We start from the raw sequence: 25,070 nt of genomic DNA, 5'->3' as shown, positions 1-25,070 counted from the left end.
CTCGTGCACGAGACATCGCTGACTGTAAACGGAGATATGGAAAACTTTTTACGCTACGCCTCGCATAATAAATTTCCCACTTGAAAAATTTAGGTGAGTATATTTTTTATTAAGTTTCCTTGGAGTAAATTGTAGAAACAAATATCTTTTTTCGAAGAAGTCATTAATCATGTTTAACGTTTTTAGTTTCGGCATGAAAATTAGTGGGTGTGGATATTTTCTACGATTACTGTCCTTTAATTTAAAAAATAGAGCAAACGGACTTTATACAGAATATTTTAAAGATTATTCACACATACACAGATTTATATATTTTTTACATTGTGTGCTATTAGTGTATTAATAGTTCGAATAATAACAAAAACAATTTACATATTTTGCTTTCTTATAATAGTTTTATTAAGTAAAATAATATTTTTTTGCAATCAGGCAACAAGTTATCAAACGGTGAATATTTAATAATTTTAAATGAAAATAATGTGCCATCGTAGATATAGACTAAGATATCTGAAATAATAACTGAATAAATAATTGAAATTTAAATAAAATGTTGACCCTATATTTTAAATAACATTGTAGATGCAATCAAATTATGTACTATAGATTAATGAAATGTATACAGATAACTTATTATTGGCACATATCGTCCTCGCGCTTTAAAGTTATTTTGCTATACGAAAAGGGAAATAAAATAAAAATATACTAGACATATAATTTTCAAACGTATTTTCATAGGTATTTTCTTATAGTAAACCGATTATTTGTTTGTTGCATATAAATTATAATTAATATATATTTATATGTAAGTAGTTACTTTTTTAACTTTAAATATAATTAAGTGATAACATTGACAACTATCTGTTAAGATTATGACTAAATTTTCACAAAATATGTCGTCAAATGTTGGTCAACATATAGGATAAATCTTAGAAGAATAATAAAACCGATATACTAGTATTTGTAAAACTTCGTCTGTGTTATTCCTGTACACTCCTGGTACAAAATATATAAGTACTTACTTATTACGTTTAAAAAATATTAGATTCATGAGAACTAACATATTTCGTAGTTGAATAGCTGATATTTAAAGAAAAAATAGGTAATTGGAATTATGCGTTGTAACATACTACCTACTACAAAATTAGATTGTTCTAATATATCGAGTAACACAAGTGGTGTTTTCCCGCGCTTTCTATTAATCTTTTATATAGTACTTAATTGAACTGAAATAGATAGTTCAGTTCACGTGTGTGATTCGTAAAATGTAGCGCGCGCGTAGAATGTGGCTACGATTCACTTTCGTATTTTTTACGCTAATAAATTGCCATTTTGGTCCATAAGAACAATCAAAAGTAAATTTATATTTTATCATTCTATCTCTGACTATATGAGGATAATTTTATACGAGGAAATTAATGCTAAAAACTCATATTTTATTTATAACTATGGATTTTTGAGTAGTACTTTGATATAAACATAAATAATTAATTATAGGACACCTCCCCGCCTATCCCAAGATTTTAATCAATTATTAATTGTATATATGAACGTACCATATACGTTACGGTAAATAGTACATATTTTGATTTTAGATCAGGTCTGTTAGCCCATCGTGACAAATTCAACAGGAATTTATCACGATGGTTTCCAGGAGAAACCGCGAGGACTTCAACCTGATTATTAACAATCACGTTTCCCCTTAATTTGGTTTGTTGTCGACCATTAGCGAAGAAGTCTAAAACACAAACAAAGACTTTCCCCAAGATTCTAAACTACTACATTTCGGCGTAAGTTGAGGTAGTAATCACTAGGTCATCTCATAACAAAAGTACCAGTGCTTTTATAAATAATTTCTTAGCGGAAATCTCGCTTAGTGAAACCATAGAATAAATGTTGTTACGTACGTAAATTTATACTTTGTTATTGTATTCTACTTTAAAAGATATGCCGTAGACGATGAAGTAGTCTGTGTTATTATAATTGTTATTAAATAATTATATACCCTACATGTCATGTGCCGTTCCGTAATGTTATTGAATACCAAATCTGGCAGAGTACCAGCACAGCCGTAGTTATGCTACCGCAGGTGAAGTGGACGGTAGGTACGTAATTTTTATTTTAAATACAATATAGTTTTTTTTCTTTTTTCTTTTCAATTTTAATGAATTACTAGCTGTTACATGCGATTTCATCCATTATTTTAAAGATAACAGTTATATATTAAGGTATTTATAATATGGACCTAGTTGCCTGAAATAAATAAATATATATTCATGTTTATTAAATACGAATAATTCATATAGTGTGAATAAAATCTGTGTAGTCTTTTAATCGTAAGAATGTATGTAATAGACTGTCAAACACACTTATTATTAGTATTTTAAAACAATCATATTAATTACCGACTCCTTTCTGAAATGTGCTGAAATGCGTATTTCAGGAACAAACATTCTTTACTACATTTAGATACGGTAATAGAACAAATTAGAGACTATGTATTAGAAGTTATTTAGTAGGAGAATCAATAAAATCCGCATCACTAGTTATATATATAGTTATTCACGATTCCATAAATAGGAAATGACATGATATATTCCGATTATGTGAATAAATCAAGTGTCTGAAAAATGTACATTCCTGAAGGCGAATGAATGGCCACATTTCGCTGTCAGACTGACAACTTGACTCACGCAACTTGCTCGTCAGTATTTGGGGTTCAATAGAGGTGTGCTAAAATTGATATCGGCGCACCATGTGATATCATATAATCATCCTCAAAATCATACACAACAACGGCATATTAATTAGTAAAGTACCGTTAACAGTTTTTTGTGTGATGATCATTCCTTCTGCACTAAAAGAATAAACTTTCAGACAACAGTGGAGGTTTGAAAGACTGAAGAAAAAAGGAATATTGTTTATTGATTTTTTTGTATTCTTAAATAATGGGGTGATGAACGCTCCTATGCTAACGATATATACACTAGCACTGCGCCAATAATGGATGATAGGATAATGATCAAGTTCGATTATGTAATTAATCATGATGGCGAATTTACCAGGAACTAATGGTTGTTAGAAAACAACACGTGAACGTCACTCAGATATGATACATAGCCAGCAATGAAGCTACTAGTACAATTGTTAACAATCCGCTCCCTATAGTCCATTTTGGTACTCTCATCTCAAATTGACTATTTTGATTTGTAGGGGCACAAAAATCAGTGAGTTGCTAATAATGGGTCTGTATTCCCTTTTATAATTATTTCAATTAATTCTAAGTTTTTAGCTAAAAAATATGAAAACATGTAAAATTCTATTATACAAAGACACATAAATGAGATCAAAAACAAATGCGACTGATGCTCAGGTACCCACAGTTAATAATTTTATAATTTCTCAAGAACCATATATTAAATATATTGTATTATCCTTGACTGATTTTTTCAGACATTTACCGAAGTTAAGTCTTTATTTCTCTATTTACATTGTCGGAATTACATATGCGAGGCACAAAAACGTGTACAACGAGGTCAGGTCAAACGTTTGCAAAGGCCTATTAGAATTCTAACTCTACAGTACTATTAGGTATTCTGTGACTTTTCCGCCTTACATTTGTTAAAGTTCAACTTTTGTTTCGCAAATTTCTGTGACGGATTATACTTACTTGTAACTCGTTAGGTATTTCTTTGTAGGTGTAATTTATCATTTGTCTGTCCATAAATACATACTTACGTCATTTTCTATATTTTTTATTACATTTTAAATTGAGTTAGGTACTTGTCTTTTTTGTTACATGATCTTAAGAAATCTAATTTTCCAAAAATTATGAGGCATCGTTTTGTCATATTTTCTATAAAAACTACAAATAAACGCCTTCTAGTTCATAGTGCATATGCTTGGCGAAATATGTTCAACAATATACGATTTTAACCACAATAAGCTCCAGGGATAGTTCTTTCTTCTTGTAAAATTAAATATTACATCGTACTCAACACAATATTGCGTGCTAGGTCTATTAACATTAATTTCAAAATAAATACCCCATGACTATTAGAGTAAATTACTACAATAATCATTATTTAGTACACCATTTACTATATTACAGTTATCATATATAAATATATGTTTCATAGACATTAAGTATATATTTTATCTTATCTGTGATTAAGGAAAAAGGAATTTTAAATCGCAAAATGGTTTAATCCCACATATAAATATGATTTGTATTTGTTCATTTACAACATATTTTTAGCAGATAATTAATACTTTTGTATGGTCTAATAAATAAAATAAATACTTTTTTTCATGCCTGTTTATAATTTAATACATAACATGATATTAATCGATATACATATTCCTAAAGTATTGATGTAGATATTTTATTATTAAGTTTTTTATTTGTGTGACCAAATTACAAAGAGTTCTCAAATCACGTAATAATAATTGATAGTAACTTTCCCCATTCTTAAAATATTAAAATTATGTATCTCTATAAAACGTCGTAAACAACTACCAGCGCCGTAGCAGCGTAGCCACCCCGCTACGACGCGTAGGCTCGCTGTTAAAACATACTCAAGATATTTTTTGAAGATATATATTAATATTTACAAAAAAATTAAAATTATATAGATATATATAAATGATCACAAGAAAATATCACCGATTACCAAAACATCGGACTCGCCATAGCAGCGTAGTTGTATACCGCTATAATACGACTGTACGGCTCTTGATTAAAAGATAATTAATTGTTTAAAAAATAAAAATATACAGTACAAATATAAACACATTTATTTTATACATTATTATAAAATAAAGTTAAAACCACTTATTTTCTTATTTTTCCGCCTATTCAGGCTTACTTAGTAAACATACTCATTGTAGTAAACTTATTACAGGTTAAAAAAAACAAATAAACTACTAGTCATATATAAAGAAATTTAGAACATCTAGTAGGGAGGAGACAGCTTAACTTCTCTAGGTACAAACGAGTTTGTTAAGTTAAACACCGGTTATAATACGTTATATACAATTGGGTTACATAATACCCTATCCAAGCCTAGAAAATCCCATTATTTTCTTAAAACAGCCTTAAGAATGAAAACATCCAAAACTTAAGAATCGATTGTTAAGATTGCATAAGCCATAACTGCATGTAGCGTACACGGTGCCGTGTTCGATCCGCTGCAGTGAATTATTCAGGCCTCACCATGCCAATGGCTAATTTTACACCATACCACCGCCGCCCTCGACGGCCCCTACTGCGTAATACAACTCCAAATTGACATGGCTACTTAACGTTGTACTACCACTTTGTGATATGGGTATATTATTTTAGTTTTCATTTTGTTGTATTCTGTACGAAAAAACTTGTTATAAATATGATTTGTTTCTGAATCTATTGTTAAAAAAGGAGGTTCTCAAGAAAATTTAAATTTCTGAGATGTTTGAGGTTCTTATTACGACATTTTATTTATTTTTCAAACCATCAGAGGTTAGAAAAATAGTTCCATAACTCAAGAGAGCGTCGTGGCAATTCCTGACGCTACAGTGTACTCACTAAGCTGATGTTCTCATTTCTTCATTCTTCACTAAAGCCATAAACGCGTATAAAATTAGCTCAAAAAGGCGATCTCATAATTTCATCATTATTAACAAAAGAACTCGACAAAGTAGCCATATATAGATATTTGTCTAATATAGCCACAGTATCAAGTACATGTAAAGGGATATTTAATTTAACTACAATATTGATTGTTTGAATTATTAAATAGGTATGTAGTGATATTTTACCCGCGGCTTTCTCTGCGTGTACTCTATTTATTATCATTAATTCGGTATCAGTACTCTACGGACTAAATATTTAATTATTCCTGAGTTTCCGATACCCCGCTTTCCCGTACCTATTAGTATAAACTCGAGTAATTTGGATGGGGTGCCTTTACTTTCTTATACGCTTTATTGTCATCACTACTTTTGTATTTTATTGTGTACAACTAAAGTAGATCAATAAATAGGCTAGGACTCTTCTTGTATAAAATATTAATTAGAACTTGGTATAAACTAAAGAAGTAATTGGTAAGGTTGTCAATAAAATATTAAATGATTAGCCTACAAATGTAGGTTTTATGTTGTAGTTTTCCTAGAATTTTATTAAGCAATTTAGTAATTTATGCCTGTATTAAATATGAAACTAATATTCAATAATATATGTCATAACAAAATTCATAAAATCCAAGAAAATCGATCAAGTAGAATCACTAAAAGTAACTTTTACTCTCATAAAGATTTTTTATTAAATTATATTTATTGGCATCATAAAAGTAAACTGTTATTTTGTTTTCATATCACTTTAGAACTTTGCTATACAGATATGGTTACATAATTATTTATGATATAAGAAATTCTGCCCCATTAGCAAGTAAACAAAATAAACAAGTCTGTAAAGAATTCACTGACTTGATTTAAACATTTTTGATATGTGATACAGCTGTACCTGTACAGACAAAAAAGATATATGCGATTGTATTGAAACAACTTCATTTAATAATGAAACGTGCGTTCCTGAATGTAGAAAGGAAACAAATTCCTTTATGAATGATAATTTAGCGGCTCATGCATTAAATTAAAGCAAAAATCACCGTGTTACACATAATGACCATTGCCGAATTTGTATTTGCGTGGTAGACTATAACAAGTCGTCTGCGTAGGTAACTCAGTCTCACCTAGCTTAGACCTCAAGCAGCTTGATTTGTAAACTGTGTTTTGGTTGTAAGGTGAGAAAAGGTATTATAGGATTAAAGAAAAAAGAATTACACGATTAAGAAGCATGAGATCTTGGTCCTCCGGAATGGCAACTAATTAGCGGTATCGTGATAACTTGATGTCGGTAATTCTGTTCATGTATACAGGCGATCATTAGTACTACCCCATGTGGGGGAGAAGGGGATAGTTAGAAATAGGAACTAGTAACTCCCATTACTAGCAATGTACCATGTTAGGTCGACCTCCACGTAGTTCCCCCTGGAAACCAACGTGATAAATTCTTGGATTTGTCATGATGAGCTAACTGACCTGAACTCATGTTCACCTTATCATCCTCCACTGGTGCCCCGCCAGCGTATACTTTTAGCACAGGCGGGTGTACCGTTTCATTATCATACACAAACTACCCCATGTATACCATGTCAGATAGACCTCCACACGGTTTCCCCTGGAAACGATCGTGACAAATTCATGGCGAATTTAGCACGATGAGCTAACTGACCTGAACTCATGTTCACCTTATCATCCTCCACTGCTCCATTGTCGTCTATTCTTAACCTCAAGTAAGCAGTCCGCATGTTTGCCATTTCAATATATAAAAAAATGAATGAAGTGGTTCTCATGAACCGTTGTCTACGATGTCAGATCTGTCGTATTTATCCAGCATAATATAGCTTTTAGTAACCTTGCGTTAATAGTATGTTGTAACCGAGAAAAGGATATTCAATCAAACGAAAACTGTGATTAGTGCATTGAATCGCACGTTACATAGGAACCAGGGACCTGCTTTGATCTTGAGCGATCACTCGGATAATTTCAGTCATTATATTACGATGTATCCAGCTCTCGGATTACATTCCGAGGTGAGCGAGGGCCAACCTGAAATTATTATGTAATCATTTACATAACTAGAAATATGCTATGTACTTTTTTGTTTCTTGACCAATTCGCAAAAAATAAAAACAAAGTTTTGAGAGGACCTTAATACACTACGATTGTTTTGGCACATTGGCACAGTGAAAACAATGAATAACAAAAAATATAATTTGTTGTGAACATACCTAGATACGCTGTATCTAGGTCTCGGATATAATAATTATTATTCATTTCTTTGCTTGCTAGTCACAATATTGCACCAAATTCAATCAATACTAGATATTAAACAATCCACGCAAATAACCCATATAAAGTCCATTGTATAAATTACTAACAAGTATTTTCTCTATTGTTTACAGATATAGAATCAATTCCTGTATGAAGTTATCTACAATTCTTATAGCTGGGGTCTAAGGAGCTTTTCAGCGGTGGAATACGAGTAGTTTAAAAACATTATTTTCTTAAAGTAATTAAAATGTGTCAGTGACTGCGATACAGTTGTTGATATTTTACTATGTATACTTAAGTCCCTGTAAGATGTTGATATTGATTTGTAGTTGTTTACGCGGGTACCGCAATCGTTTCTTCTCTCATACGCCCGAACCGTTATCTGGTCGAGCGTATGCGACAAGAGCGGGCGCGCAGCCTGCAGCCGAGGCGCCCACCGCGTACACTCTGCTTTTACTATCATTATCCCATTATTATCGCAGACGCTGCACTAAAGATGGGTCATTTCGCATTAAGTAGAAAATAAGGACTTGGCTAGAAAGCGATGAAAATTAGTTCGTGTTCATCGCTTTCCAGACAACTGTAGTTTATTAGTATTCTTCGGCGAAGACTGCTAAGATTGCCCTTATTTTTATAATAGGTGAAACCCTAAATGGGCAACGACTGATCGAGTTCCGGCTCGGACCGGAGGCCGACTCGGAGCAGGGCGAGGGGTTGTCTGTTGCGTCCGCCGAATTAATGGTGCGCGCAGAGACATCGCCTCGTGCCCGCCGTTTACGCTACACTCTGTGGGCGTTTACCGTAAACGGCAATGCCAGCGTCGGCGAACTGGCCGGCGCTACAAAGCGCGACCCGACTCACGGGTGGCAGCGGATGGACGTGACGGGCGCCGTGAGGCGCTGGGCCAGCACGGGAGAGCGCGGCCCGCTGCGGTTGCTGCTGGATTGCAGCGGCTGCCTGGGCCGGGTGCGCCTGCGGCTGGCCGGCGGGCAGGCGGCGCGCCCTCTGCTGCGGCTGCGACTAGCGCCGCCAGCCGCGCGTCGCCGACGCGCGATCGTCTGCGACAGCGCCAACCACAGCCGCTGTTGCCGCGAAACATACTATGTGAGCTTCCGCAGGCTCGGCTGGGACGACTGGATCGTCGCGCCGGAGGGCTACTATGCAAACTATTGCCGCGGCGCGTGTGCGCCGTTCCTAAACTACCACTCGCAGGTGGTGGAGGCGGCGCGGCTGGAGCGCGCCGCGTGCTGCGCGCCCGTGCGCTTCTCCGCGCTCTCGCTCATCTATTTTGGCGCCGACTCGAACATCATCAAACGTGACTTGCCCGAGATGGTGGTCGAGGAGTGCGACTGCCCGTAGCGGCGCCCTTGTACATAGCCTGTCGCTCCGCCCGCGCCGCTCTCACGCCGCTCACGCCGCGGCACGCTTCTGCCGCTCTCGAATCCGATTTAATCCGAATCGATTATAAATAATATTCTCGACTTGTGTAATATTTTGTTCCTCGCGTTCGAAAGACTATATCCTAAAATCGATAAATAACACTATCTACACCGGACTGTTGCGTTGTCGTATCGTACGTTGTACGTTTGTTGTTATAAGCATATCGCGTATGATGGCATGTTCAGCATATCCTTCACCGCCTTCATAGAGTACGATAGTAGTCGTCGTTAGCTTATGTGACGCGGTCGGGACTGTGCACTAGTTAGTGGTGCACAGTGCCGCCGCAGGTCGTACGCGCGACATGCCACCGCGGTAGGTCGCGACTGCCGCGAGCTCGCGCGGCGTACGACACGCGGACGCGACGCTCTGTGTGTAGGTGGCCTAAATAATTTAATATGCCGTTTTCTTTCACCCCGTTTGGTGATCGCTTGTAATTATTGTAAACTGTATTATAATAATTATTATAATTATAATAATAATAAATCAACTTTTTCATAATTATTATGTCTTCTTTTATTCATATTTTCCACTTCATTCACAATACTACCCTCAGGAAAACTACAATAATCTGAAATGTTATTTGAAAAAAATCATCAGGGTTTTTTCACTCCATACTGAGTTATAAGCTATTTGCTTTGACACACACATGCAGGTTGAATTGGTCTAAATATTCTGTAATATATATTACTTGTAATTGAACCTATTTTTAAAATATGTGTGTAGTAACAGTCAAATAAAAAAAATCTGATATATATAAGTTTTTCAGTACCTACACATATCATGTAAATAATATTGAAGGGCCTGATGGAATGCGATACCCAAATTAAGTAAAACTTGTATATATAGAATGGGCAGTACCCATAGCGCAAACTCTTGTTAATTTATATCCATTATTACATATTAAAAAAGGAAGAAAACAAGACAAAGTAAAGTATCTACTAAAGTGTTTAGAACACTTTAGTAGATCTTCATCGCAGTGACATTTTTAAAATAAGACCAAACATTTGAACACATTAAAATTAATATTAGTCACAACACAAACAGAATGTATGAAAGCATAATAAAGCGTGTTTATTTATTATGCTTTCATACATTCACAATTTAACTAATCATGGACAACCAAAAGAGGTCGCAGGCGGAAGCTTTATATTGAATTTTTATTGTGACAAAAAACTTACAAGTGTTTATACCAATTTGCTCGTGACATGGTTATAATATTGCTACTCAAATGAGCTGGAATGAAACTTTTATAGAAAAAAGGACTCTTACGAGAATTTGGAGAACAGTATGTTTATACATACTGTATCAGTATATAACAGGATATATGCTATAATTATTATACATAAAAGGAACTTTTAATTGATCATACACGTAAATATTTTCCATCACTGCACCCCTGAATCTTGGCTACGGCCATAAAAATGTAGATATCTTCAACTATACCTAATACAATTAACAGTGTGGTAATATAAATCTTATATATAAAATTCTCGTGTCACAGTTTTCGTTCCCATACTCCTCCGTAACGGCTTGACCGATTCTCATGAAATTTTGTGAGCGTATTGAGTAGGTCTGAGAATCGGCCAACATCTATTTTTCATCCCCCTAAATGTTAGGGGTAGTCCACCCCTAATTTTTTTTATTTTATTTTAAGGCAAAACAACGTTTGCCGGGACAGCTAGTAGTATTATAATAATATTATAAATATATATATAGGTGTAGGATAGGCTTGGTGGTCTAGCGGTTTAGCACACCGCTTTACTTCCGATGGTCGCAGGGTCGATTCCTCGCACGGTGCAAACATTTGTATTCATGAGTAGGATTTTTCTGTATATATGTATGTATTTACAAAAAAATATCTGAGTGGTTATATCAGTTATCTAGTATCCATAACACAAGCTCGGCTTACAGTGGGACTAGCTGGCGGTGTGTTAATTGTCCAGGAGTTATTTATTTATCATTTTATATAACACAATTGTAAAACCGATTTCAGTTTCATTTTATTCCATGGAACGCTGTTATATAGCAGGCCGATCTGTCTTCTTTGAGATCTAATTCTGATCCAGCATTAGATGCAATGTTTCTCACATTTTTATATCTACTCTTAAACAATTTCATATATCTGTTTGATCTTGATTACGTTCCAAAAGAAAAGTACAAAAATGTACCTATTGGATTATATTATTTATTTAAACTTTATTGACCAAAAAATTATGGTACAAAAGGACGAGTTAATGCTACGAGCCAAGCTTCGGGCAGTGCAGAAATACTTGATAGTGGCTCAATATTAAATTACTTATATACATTTAATATAATAAATACATTACTTGTTCTGTGACTTAAAATAAGTAAATGAACATTTTTTTTAAGTATTGTTGTTCCATTATTGGAGAGAGTTTGAATGCATTCAGGGTGTGAGTTCCAGTACCGAGAAGATTATAGACTAAAAGAATGAGACACAAAATTAGTTTTATGAATGGAAATTAGAAGTAAAAAGGTTTTTAGAGTGTGGTTGGCGGTATGATCTAATATATAAAAGTCTCGTGTCACAGGTTTTGTTTTTATACTCCTCCGAAACGGCTTGACCAATTTTGATGAAATTTTATATGTATATTCAGGAGGTCTGAAAATAGATTTATAACAGATTTTTATACCCCTAACTTTTAAGGGTGGCACACCCCAAATAAGTTTTTTCATTATTTCGACAATATTTTGTTATTTTTTTATTCTGTGTCATTAAAAAATACATACAACGGTAAATTTTCACCCTTCCATCACCAACCTCTATTTTTAATAGCGATTTTAATTTATAAGGCAAACAACGTTTGTCGGGACAGCTAATAATGTACATAATGGATTGAGATTCGACTCCAGAGTAAATCTGCTGGATGTAGGCGCCGGTGTTCCGTGCGCGGAGCCGGAATCTCGCCCCAGGACGGGGAGTCGTCGGGATGCGGTGCGATCGATGGTCCAAAGAGACACCCCGGCGCCGCTCGCAATCACAATATTGCGTGTTGTAGGTAAGTAGCTGCCATTTTTAACGCATATATATAGACTTGTCTATACTAATAAAATAAAGTAAAATGATGTCAACTTGTATTTGTAAATCGTTAGTGCATATAGCTGTTATAAATGCATGCAATGCATGAACATTGACTGTTTTTTTAGAAAATGTAGATCGTCTTCATAATACAATCTATATTCATTATATATTTAAGTAAGATCCGTTCAGCCGTTGAACTTTGAAAATGCAACAAATAAATAAGACAGACACACAAGAACTAAAATTAATAATGAAATACTATGCGAAATATTGTTATAATATAGATATCAATATCACAATTTCTTCTTCTTTTTTGTACACGTACATATTTATTTCTGTTATAGTCAATACACAGAGGTTTTAACGTTTAAACTAACACAAACATGTGAATTCATCAGACGTAAACAGTGATTTCTTCCAGTAAGTTACAGTGCAGTGCGTTTGTTTTATATAATTATTATTACATTTTAGTACACTAAAAATGTACCTACATTGCGTAGACAGTTACATACCATAGAGCGTGGTCCAGTGCTGACTGGGCGGCGCGGAGCAGAGGCGCCCGCCTGTCTGTCTACTGTGACAGTAAACATTCAGTTTGGGAGATAATGCATTACCGCTAACCGATACCATCGATACACAACCACTGCCTTCATTTTAATAGTCACCCTCTAGTTTTATTGCCTCTTTTATTTATTTATTCTCTCGTAAACGTTAATGTAAATAGACTGTTTTATTTTTATCGCTTTTAGTCGCCAATTTGGAATTATGACTTATTAACGCATTGCTAAGACTAGGTACAAAAGTACTCAGCCGAACTCTTCCTAGAAGTGCTGAAGCTTTTTGCTATTTTGACAGGAGACTTAGAGCGATATCATTGCTCAGAAGATTTTAACTCCTACGCACTCTTCACCAGGCCCTAGCCGTCCATATCACTATATGACCCTTCTTGTGATAAATAGTTCGTTTATGGCTGACGGCGGAAGGTAACTCTCCTGTGGTTACACTGACAGTCGCGGGATACCATTTCAGGAAGAAAGAATGATGATGAATTGAATATTCATAGGAAATAGAATATACCACATTTGTAAAAAAAAATCAGAAATAAATAAGGAAAATATTGTTGAATAGGTAAGTGTATGCGTACGTATAATAAATCAAGAAATAAATATTACTGGACCTTTGGTGCAAATTAACGCCTAAATTTGACTTTGTAAATAACAGTAAAAATATAATATAATTGCAATTAACGAAATATTATACCCATAAATAAAGTAAACGAAGACACATCAACATACAACACTGATGTGATGTGACCTTAAAAAGCCGGTTGTCAGGTTTTAGAAAGTATGCTCCGTCCCTTTCACACACGCACACATAATGATGCGTTTCTCTATCTCATAGTATGTATTCCATGCCCATTCATGCTTGTGTTCTTTATGGATATACTTGCTTGTGGTCGTAATAAAGTTTAATACTTAGAGAATATACCAATTTAGATATACAAAAGTACCAAAACGTTATCAAAACCAAAATGGAAGACAACCAAAGTAATGTAAGTTACTTATTGCACAAGTTTCTTTACTTTTGTCCTATTAAGATCATTATTTAGATAAATACCATTGCCTACCGTAACTAAGTAAACATGTATTAGATAGGAATACTTGCGAACAATTTGAATCAAATTTAATGTAGTTATGTACCTGTTACTTAATATCCACTGAGTACACGTGCTATGAATATTATTAAATAGATGTATTTATTCAGTAAATTATTAATGGAAGTCATGTGCCGGTAATAACATCATGTTATACAAATTTTAAACGGTACCAAAATAGCTCTACATCTCGGCATTTATTCAGTACTGAAACTCTCTGGCTGTTATTTTATTTAAATATACCTAATTACGTACTGTTGTTTATTTTCCAGGATACTAAAGAATCGAGTGAGGAAGAAAGGAAAATTATTAATAAAGCTCTTTTGGAGGAAAAACCAGATATCCATAATAATAAAATAAATACAGGAATAGACACAAACATGACTATATGTCTGTTAATATGTATTGTAGGGGTGGCCTTAGGTATTATTCTTGAAATTGTAAATGTACAAAATAATAATAGAAAAACATATAAGGAGGAAACAAAACGTGAACGACCCACATACTGGGTATATTCCGCCTATAGCGATGTAGAGAATAGAAATGGATTACTGAAACATGTACATTTAGTTCTAGGAAGAATAGGGTTTGAGAAAAGCACCAACAATACGCCTTGGGCCCTGTTATGGTCTCACGATTACCCTTTCAGGGTTCTGTACCCTAATCTGCACAGATTAAAACCTCATCAGAAATTGAATCATTTTCCTGGCACGGGATTTATTACAAATAAAGTAGATTTGGCGACTTCAAAATCTAATTATATACCGAAAGCGTTCAAATTGCCTCAAAATAAAAACGAATTTATAAAATATGCATCGGAGAATAAAAACGCACTTTTTTTGGAGAAGCACAACCAACACAGAGGCGTAGTTTTGAAGAACGTGACTGAAATAGATCTCTCAAGTGGAGAAAGTTTCGTTCAGGAATACGTGCAGAAACCATTTTTAGTGGATGGACATAGGTTTGATATTGGTGTATACGTAGTATTGACTTCCGTTGATCCTTTGCGAGTCTATTGGTATAAAGGCGACATATTATTCAGGTAAGCATAGTAGACGTTCGTTTATGCTATTTATAACTTAAGTAAGTTATAGGAGAGTTTTTGAAACTCATAGTAGGAGAACATATATAATTTCTGTATAACGATTAATAATTCACATTTTAAACTGTAACGCTCTATACACACATTTAATTAAAAAGTGCAATGCTATTTAACCCAACTATGTATAATTTTATAAAAAAAAATATTTTGTTCGTATCCAGTATTACTCATTACAGCTTGGAAGCAAGATAAGATTTCTAAAATTATACACAAGCATCTACGACGATTAAAAATATTAATAAAATTTACTACTAATGGCTAATATATCCTATAAGAAGACTGACACAATGCTCAATGGTCATCTTTTCAGATACTGCCCCGTGAAATACTATCCATTTGATCCAAAGAATTTGGACAAATACGTTGTTGGTGATGACTATTTACCAACTTGGGAAGTACCGTCACTAGCTCATCCTTATACTGCGTTGGGATTCGGAATGAAAGACGTATTCGATATATACGTGAAATCCAAGGTAATTAACGTTGTATATTCTTAATAATGATAATAAATATATATACTTTCACGTATTTCAGATGATGACGGAAACTTTCCGTAATCTCAGATGGAGTATACTCAGAAGCACTGTAAGTTTACGTAAGTGGAAATGCCATATCATGATGCCATGCCATGGAAATGCCATGTCCATATTATATCGATATTATGTACTTGAATACAACGTGATAGGGGCAAGCCAATAAATACTCTATGATGCCATAGAGAGCCAATATCTATTGCGAAAAAAAACATAAGATATCTATAATTAACTAAGATAAGGCGTAACATATAAAAATAATTACCGTCCTCATTATTGAACATTTGAACTTGAACCCACGATAATAGTTTAGGCAGACAATTGTCTACGTAGGAGCGATTATCCTATAATCTAGAATATTATAAAGAGCACAATATTTCATTTGATTTTTTATTAACCAAAAATTATTTTTTCTGACGATTTTAAAAATAGCGTCTGCCTACGTTTTTACCAACCAAACTGTCTTAACGACAATAAAATTTATTGTGTAATAAAATAAATAAAAACGAATTCTAATTTCCAAAATCGTATATTTAAATCAACAAGAATTATTTGTATGTCGCACTGAGCAAGTAAATACACTAAGTTTTATGGTATGTTACTACGTCTATTTTAAAATATATAATTTTCTAAAAAGACTAATATTAAAATTGTTACAGGGCAAAGATCCTGCAAAGATGTGGGAGGAAGTACAAAGTGCAATTGCAGAAGTATTTTTAACCAAAGAAAAATATATAATTGAAGCTGTGAGTAAAATTATCTACCCATATATCAATGTTCATATATTGATATACCTATTTAATTATAAATAGGTGATTTTATAATGTTGACATTTACTTACATGGTCTCTAATGTGTGAATATATATAATGATATGTATATTTAGACTTATATGTATATTCATTGCCAATGAATATCCTTCACACGTTCTTTGTGTTTATAAACAAAATTGTTGACAAACGAACAACATTTTTTTTTATATTTCAGTTAAAAAACTACCCATCCGCGGAGAATTTCTTTGAATTAATGAGATTTGACTTAGTCGTGGACGAGGACCTGAAAGTATACCTATTAGAAGCTAACATGTCTCCAAATCTAAGTTCTGCCCATTATCCACCAAATCAATTACTGTACGAACAAGTATTATACAATTTATTTTCTCTCACCGGAGTCACAAACTATGTAAATGGATACAATATCAATGAAAGGTAAGATGAGTTCTAAGATTTAATTGTATAAAGCAGTATTTTTTTTCTGCATAAGGCGACATTAGGCCTATGGATATATACAACGGTTGTCACTTTGATGTCATGTTATTTCCTACGCCGCGCCGGTTACCTACATAAAAAGAAACTGATCTTTAAAATTATTTAATTTATTTTTTATACATAGTCTGCAAAGTCCACTGTGGCAGGCAGGCAGTGGCCTGTAATTTACAATTTTCAAGAACTATTTTCGTTCGGTTTAATTTGATTTTAAACTCTACAATGAATAGGCGAATTGATCAATTTTATTTTATACTAGCTACCTACCCCGGCTTCGCACGGGTGTACATGTATTATACCTATAAACCTTTCTCTTGAATCACACTATTTATTAAAAAAATTCGCTTCCAAATCCGTTGCGTAGTTTTAAAAGATTTAAGCATAAATAGGGACGGACAGATAGCGACAGCGACTTTGTTTTATACTATGTAATGATGATTAATATCCAAAGAATAATACCTATTCTTATAGGTATATAGGGCATATAATTAAATACGGTAGAATGAGGTTTCCTTAACATTACATTTTTAAAAAATAATAGACCATTACATTGAGGCATCCATCCTTAACGGATATCAATATTCACATTACATTTTATTGAGTATTTTATTACAAGACTGAAATTGTAGCAACAACATTCATTGATATGTTTTGCGACTTCAAAGACGTATTGAAATGAATGATCTCCGTTTATTCAGTTTTGTTTATTTATTAATAGCTAAAAATATAAGGCCTTTGAAATTTCTTTAATGAATTTGTTAGATCGCATTGTGAATGAATTACTTAGATTGTCTATTTTTTATATTTGTATTCGGGTGTTCATATTTGATTAGGTATACATAATATGATTACAAGAAAAAATGTACCTAATTGTGACATTAAAACTGTCTGCCATTTTTTACTGGATGATAATGAAATGCACCCGACTGCGCTAACAATTTATGCTGGGGGCACCAGTGAAGGTTGATAAGATAAACATAAGGTCAAGTCAGTTAGCCCATCGCGACATACTGACTTTTTCATGATGGTTTCCAAGTGTACATAGCTATCACTAGAGTCAACATTACTAACAATCCTTTTCCCCCGAAGGGCATTGTTAGTAATGTGGACTGATGACCCCATTGCTAGCAATGTACCGTGTCAGGTCGACCTTCACGCGGTTCCCCCTGGAAACCATCGTGATAAATTTACGTTGAATATGTCACGATGGGCTAACTGATCTGACTTCATGTTCATCCTATCATCCTCCACTGGTGCCCCGCCAGCATTTAGAGCAGGTTGTATTCCACTATTATCCTCTAAAAAAATCCCTTTCCCCCCATTGTCTGTCATTACTACTATGACGTCATACTTAATTTAAAATCCAATGCTTTTTTTTAGTTAAAATCTGAGGCTACATTATATAAGTAACGGACATTATTATTGACGTGTGTTTCGTTATAATCTCACTTAATGTAGAAAAAATTCAAGTTACGTTGTTCTTCTGCGATGGAATCCAAAATTACTACACCGATTTTGATGAGATTTTATATATACTCAATAGGTCTGAGAACAGGAGGTTGTTTTTATACCCCTAAGTGATAAGGGTAGCCCACACAAATATATTTTTCTTTATTTTTTTTTGATATATTTTTTCATTTGATGTCTTTATGATTCTGCATTCAAAAAAACATGTAAAACCAAATTTTAAGTCTTCTACTATTAACCCCTATTTTTTAATAGCAATATTAATTTATATCACAAAACAACGTTTACCGGGACAGCTAGTATAATATAATTATTTTATATCTACAGGAGATGTATCTTAGTTCTCTGTGTTTACAATGCAAGAGATGTACCCACGATTTTATGTGATGACGTGATAACCATGTTGCTATTCATGTGTAAGAACAGTTATCATAGTAATAATAATATAGTAATCTCAGGACAATTCAAACAGTGCCATCTAGTCCCAAGTTAAGCTAGCTAAAGCTTAAGTTATGGGTATTAGATCACTGTTACAAATATATATATATTTCTTTTTTCGTAAATACATATGTAGGTAGGAGGAAGGGGATTGTTAGTAATGTGGACTGACGATCTTATTGCTAGCAATGTACCATGTCAGGTTGACCTTCACGTGGTTCCCCTGGAAACTATGCTGATAAATTCATAATGAATTTACCACGACGGGCTAACTGACCTGATTTCATAACCAAGATGAGTATGAAATCAGGAATCATCCTCCACTGGTACCCCGTAAACCGTTAGCGGAGGCGAGTACACCATTCGTATATCATCCATAAGAAAAAAATACATATGCAGTATTTCTATAATATATAGATATACATATTATATCTACGTACATATCATGCAGGCGGTCGTTAGTTTGTTTTCAATTCCAATGACATAAAAAAGGTGATTTCAAAAAACGTATATACATAATATTTAAATTACACAAAGAGACGTACAATATTATTCTATGTAAATACAAATTTGATAATTTTCCTCAACTCTAGTTTTTGACATTTATGTTATTGGTGGATGGATGAACTGGCAACGTTTGGCAAATTTTTGCTGAGTCCGCGAGTCGTAAAAATGTTAATGAAGACACAATATATCAGTGGGAGAACTGAGATGAACACATTGTAGATACGGGAAATAAATTATATTTTTATCTTGTCTGTCGTATTTAACGATCCTACAAGTAATATTATAGCTCGCTCAATAAATGACAAAATGGTGTCGTCAAAATCGTAGTCTGAATGGACGAATATGGCAGACCCCAAAATATGTAGGGGGAAGTCCCTAAGCCCGGACGGCTCCTAAAGCCGGACATAACTTGAATCTGTACGAAGAAGCGCGCCAATTGGTTGCTTATGCCTATAAGCAAGCTTCTCTCAAGTGAAATGTGGGGACATATCCATGGCTGGGGAGTGTCAACAGCCAGTGCTGACTTGTTCGTCGCGGAGCGTGGTTTAAATTTTGAGATGAGTAAAAATTTTGTTTTAACTAATAATATGTATTCTATAAACAGTATTTAAAGTATGGAATTTTAATCATTCTTAATAATTATTATTGCTATGGTACTAATTTAATATGAATCATGCGTTTTTATGTGATTCATAACTCACAATGTTAAATAGAATTTTTCTTGTATGCATCTAAGGGTCCCTAAGTTCGGACACTCTTAAAGTCCCCTAACACCGGACAGTTTTAAAGCAAGTTAGTTTTTGTTTAATTTCTTATTTTTGTTTTTTTTTATTTTAGATTCAACATGGGTAAACCCAAACCGACATGTGAGAAGAACATCAAACATGAAATATTGAAGAAGGCCATTGATAAAGTGATGTCAAAAAAAATATCCCTGAGAAAGTCTTCTGTATTCTACAATGTGCCAAAAAGTGCGCTATTTGATTATATTAAAAAAATAAAACAAGGAGGAGAAATAATATTACCACTCAAAAAAGGTAGATATGACCCAACTTTTACCGAGGAGTACGAAGCTCTAATTGCGCACGTGGTGGATATGTCAAATAGGTGCATGCCTTTAACTAGAAAAGAATTTCTCAAATTGGCTTTCGATCTTGCGGAGCAATTAAAACTGAAACATCGCTTCAATATGGCTAAGAAAAGTGCTGTTAAACATGTTTACTATGATTTCGTCAAAGGCCATATAATAACAGATCTTAGCTTGAGAAGACCTGAGTCAACAAGTCTAATGAGAGCTGTTGCTTTTAATACGCCTCAAGTTGAACGATTTTTCAACAATTTAAAAGATATTTCTGAAAAAAATTATATAACAGATATATAATTTTTTCCAATTGTTTGTTAAATAATGTATAAGTTTAAAAATGAACGACAAGTTCGCTGTCCGTCTTTAGGGGACCTTTTTGAAAACGTCCATTTTTCTATGTTAATTATTCTTTATTATCTAGTATATTTTAAGTAACATTTGAGACTGATGATATATCTGTATTGATTAGTTATATAGCAAATAACTTATTAAAGAGAAATAAACAAATTAATCTGTAACACGTTTTTTTTTATTTTTGTTATTCCTTAAGTGTCCGGTTCTCGGGGATCTCCCCCTATCAATTTATATTACTGAGTGACTCTCCGGTCATGATAACACCAATAACATAATAAATTTATCCGGCGGTAGCCTCGTCCCCTGCAACTTTAGATTCAATGAAACACATGAGTGATAAGTCGTAAGTTACTCATAGTAATGTCATTGTGAAAGGGAATTAATAGTAATGCTATAAGAACAGAGAATTCTCACGTCCGGTCGATCTCCTTGCGGTCCTCCTTTGAAACCATCGTAGTTAATTACAGGTAAATTCGCCACGATGCGGTAACTGACCTGACTTCATGTTCATTCTATCATCCTGTCCCGTCAACGTATGCCGTTAGCGCAAGCAAATACATATTACTTGTTGGATCACAATAAAATTTGGTTGTAGAGACAGATTAGGCAATGAAATTACAAATCAGAAGTATGACATCTTCGTCCTCCGAAATGGCAATTCGTGCAAATTACAGGTATTACTCGATAAATTAAGTGGGCAGCAAGCAGGATACTAATTATAGAGTCTAATTATCTAATTATTTATTAGCTACACGACATAATACGTAAAATGAACACTAAGTACGATGTTGGTACGTTGTTTCCAGTGCTACCTATAGGTAGATAGGCAGGATAACTGTAAGTAGTAACAAAGTATGCAGACATCATTGAAGTATGTACAATGAGATGCAAACATATGTTTTTCATTTATGGATTTAGTGACTAATATTTTTTACGTACATATGTACTCACTATAAGTACCAAATTCACCACGTTCTAAGCAAAATGCTGTCAACCATTTTATAAAATGAATTTATCAAGACCAAGTATATAATGCGATAACTTTTTCAATTCCACATTGATAATGATGATTTCTGTTTTAACAGTATTATTTACCACACCAATTTTATTTAGTTGTAAAGATGGAAATTTATAGAAATATTTTAAATTAAATAAATATATTAATTTGACACGAAACTACAATATTCTTGTAAGCATCCTCTTTATCCTCTAACAAGTTTTTTAAATCTAATCTATGTTTTTACAGAGACTACACAGCTGCACAAAACATGGTATCATCACAAAAAAATATAGCTGTATGGGGAAACGAATGTACCAAACTTTGCAAAGACAACTGTGAATCACATACAATCTGTGGGCTTTGCAGACCATGTATGAACAATAAGTTAAAGAACAGTTTGCTGAGAGCGTATAAAGAATATTTGCACAGAGGCGACTTTGGAAGAATATTCCCGCCTGCACTGGTCAGTATTTTATTGGATGGTTAAGTAAATAGTACTTATTGTATTGCGCATAATCGGTACATGATATCATCAAGTATTACAGATCAGCGAGTAGAGTAGATTTTACATATTATAAGAGTCTGTAACAACAGGTTTGTTACAGACTCTTATGATGTATATACATACATATATATATTATTTGTACCGCTACGTTGACAGTGGAAAAGCGAACAATATAACGGCTCATCCGTTAACATGAGCAAAATAACAAACTCAAAGTCGGAAAATACTATCATATCAAAAGTCGATGCCATTGTAAATTATGTACAAAATTATCTAATTATTTTTTATTGAAACCAATGGCTTATTTCTTTTCTAGGAACTTAGAAAGGTAAAAATTAATAATATAATTATACTTTATATTACAGGAACCAAATAAAGAAGTATCTGATGATAAAATAAAGAGTTTGTCTGAAAAGAATAAACTACAATACCTATGGTACCAAGGAAAATGCAATAGAGATGTGAAATGGTGTACATAATAGAGAACATACATATGTTAAATTTAATTTATTAATAAAAAGAATTTATTAACTATTACCAAAAACAACATTTTTTATATACATTTTATTAAGATTCTGGGATCATTGACTGTAGCAAGCCCAGAATGTAACTACCCAAATCTTCATCTTGATTTGTCCATGAGACATAAATACTCTTAGTATTATCATCACCTTCCACTTTAATTAACACAGATTCAACTGATATGTTCCCTTCAGATATAGTTATGGTCCATCCTTCCAACTTATCTTCTAGCAAGCTTTTCAACTTCTCTGCAGTTTTTACTGCAGGACCACAATCATCAAATCGAACCGTACTAGTGAAACGAATGACATGCCTATTAATACCAATTTCATCACACACTTCATCAATATCAAGTAAAGAAAGTCTGTTATCTTTAACACAGAGAATACCATTGATAATGCGACGCCTTTTTGGATCTGGGGGTTGAGCATTGTATCTAACTGCTTCAGCTTTAAGCAGCCTTAAGGAAACATCTACAGGAATCTTAGTTGGAGTTGTAATAATACATGTTTCACCATTTGCAGGCATATAGCAATTTATATTAAACTCTTTCTCTATTTTATCCTTCAAAAACTCCATTTTTTGAGCCTCACCATGCACCAATAAAACATTCTTTGGTTCACAGTACTGTATTAACTGCATAATTCCTTTAGCATCTGCATGTGCTGAAAAAGACATATATTCTACTGCCATTTTTACTTCCACTACTTGACGATTTTCAAACTCAACCTTCTTTGCTCCATTAAGGATCTTATGTCCTACAGTTCCTTGGACACAAAATCCGGGCATTATAACCATGTTTTGTTCATATGGTGCCCATTTCTTAAATATGTTTAGTGATAAGCCTGCATGCAACATTCCAGGTGTAGCAAAGACAACCATAGCTCCAGGGTTGTCTATGTAAGACTTGTCAAATGGCTTAATATGTTTAAAATCAAACATGTTTCTTTGAACAAATGTTTTGCGTATCTTCTGATTTGTCCAAGTTATAAACATTTTATAATAGTTATTAGCTTTTTCTGTTAAACCCAGTGCGAAATAAACTGGATACTTTAAATTCATCCTTTCCCAGTATGTTTCTAACAGGATACATAACTCTTGAGCTCTTCCAAGAGCAAATACAGGAATTAGTACTTTCCCACCCTTTTCTACACATTCATGTACTTTTTTCAAGAAATCTCTCTCACGGCAACGTTTAGAATCTCTAATAGTTGTAGCGTAGGTTGATTCAGTTATCAATAAGTCTGGTCTGCATTTATCTATCCATGCGGCACCCAAATGTCTATCTGGAGTCATATTATAATCTCCTGTGTATACTACAGATTGTGTGCCAACTTTAATCCAAAACATAGCAGCACCTAACACATGGCCAGCATAATATGCTTTAATTTCAAGTTCATTATCAACCATTACAGACTGATGCAATGTTACTGCTGTTACTTTCTTTATGCAATCTTTTATCATCTGTGATGTAAAGAAATTAGACTCACCCTTTCTTTCTACAGCAACCTTCCTCATATCTTCAAGCAAAATAGGTGCTATAGCTTTTGTTGGGTGGGTCATATATATTGGACCAGTATAACCAACCATTTCAGACATATACGGCAGAGCACCACAGTGATCTAGGTGGAAATGTGATATAATCACACAATCAATCTGACTTGTGATGGGCCCCTCAGGAACAATGTAGGAGAAGTCAGGAAAACGTCGTTCGTCATTGTAACCCATGTGCATGCCGCAATCTAACATGATGTTCTTACCACCCATGGAGAGCAGTATGCAGCTTCTACCCACATCTTGACCAGCTCCTAAAGGTGTAATCTTAATATCTGGCATTGTAAATATATATAGGTAGTGGCGTAATCGATATTATATATCTTTAATTCGACTTTTATACAATAATAACTACATCTAGCAGTTATTACGTTTGTATGTCTTAAAATTTGAATGAAAACAGTGCATGTGGTGGTCCACATGCACTGTTTTGGTTGTTGACTCGTGAATTGGTCAAGTTTGATCTAAAATATTCTTTTAAAATAAATTCAGCACTTGTAACTTGACAAATTTATTTTCGTGTTGCAGTGCAATTTGTAGAATTTGGATTTCCACTGAAGTTGACACTGTTTTAACTGTTTAAACGAAGAAAGTTCAAGGTTCTGAGTATTCCTTTTCTTTCAACTATCAATTTACAAATAATTAAATGAAGAAATTGTCAGAAATGTTAAGAGTAATTTATAAAGTGCAAATAATTTATAATAATTGTAAGATACAAATGATAATGATAC

General features: G+C 33.7%; 3 protein-coding genes across 5 annotated transcripts; 2 read left to right on the top strand and 1 right to left on the bottom strand.

Annotated features, from left to right (window-relative positions):
• Positions 1 to 9,751, top strand: LOC131842155 (inhibin beta chain-like). 3 transcript variants are annotated; one of them, XM_059190680.1, is made up of 3 exons: positions 1 to 93; positions 8,004 to 8,083; positions 8,513 to 9,751. In XM_059190680.1, exon 3 carries the CDS (start codon positions 8,611 to 8,613, stop codon positions 9,229 to 9,231), a length of 621 nt encoding a protein of 206 aa, XP_059046663.1. In that variant the 5' UTR covers positions 1 to 93; positions 8,004 to 8,083; positions 8,513 to 8,610; the 3' UTR covers positions 9,232 to 9,751. The 3 variants fall into 3 exon arrangements, with proteins under 3 accessions (XP_059046663.1, XP_059046662.1, XP_059046664.1); XM_059190679.1 differs by having other exon boundaries at positions 8,004 to 8,110; XM_059190681.1 differs by lacking the exon at positions 8,004 to 8,083.
• A 4,135-nt stretch (positions 9,752 to 13,886) lies between these two features.
• On the top strand, positions 13,887 to 22,799 carry LOC131842163 (probable tubulin polyglutamylase ttll-15). Its single transcript, XM_059190693.1, has 7 exons — positions 13,887 to 13,907; positions 14,282 to 15,051; positions 15,422 to 15,584; positions 16,304 to 16,390; positions 16,631 to 16,851; positions 22,005 to 22,221; positions 22,629 to 22,799. Exons 1-7 carry the CDS (start codon positions 13,887 to 13,889, stop codon positions 22,740 to 22,742), a joined length of 1,593 nt encoding a protein of 530 aa, XP_059046676.1. The 3' UTR covers positions 22,743 to 22,799.
• LOC131842154 (integrator complex subunit 11) lies at positions 22,783 to 24,734 on the bottom strand. Its single transcript, XM_059190678.1, has one exon. It carries the CDS (start codon positions 24,619 to 24,621, stop codon positions 22,831 to 22,833), a length of 1,791 nt encoding a protein of 596 aa, XP_059046661.1. The 5' UTR covers positions 24,622 to 24,734; the 3' UTR covers positions 22,783 to 22,830.
• Between the last annotated feature and the right edge of the window lie 336 nt (positions 24,735 to 25,070).

Source organism: Achroia grisella, unplaced genomic scaffold (genome assembly GCF_030625045.1).
Source record: "Achroia grisella isolate CSIRO2021 unplaced genomic scaffold, CSIRO_AGI_Agris_v1 utg2138, whole genome shotgun sequence".
Lineage (NCBI taxonomy): Eukaryota > Metazoa > Arthropoda > Insecta > Lepidoptera > Pyralidae > Achroia > Achroia grisella.
Note: the sequence above shows the minus strand (reverse complement) of the source record. Positions and strands in the feature narration are given on the sequence as shown.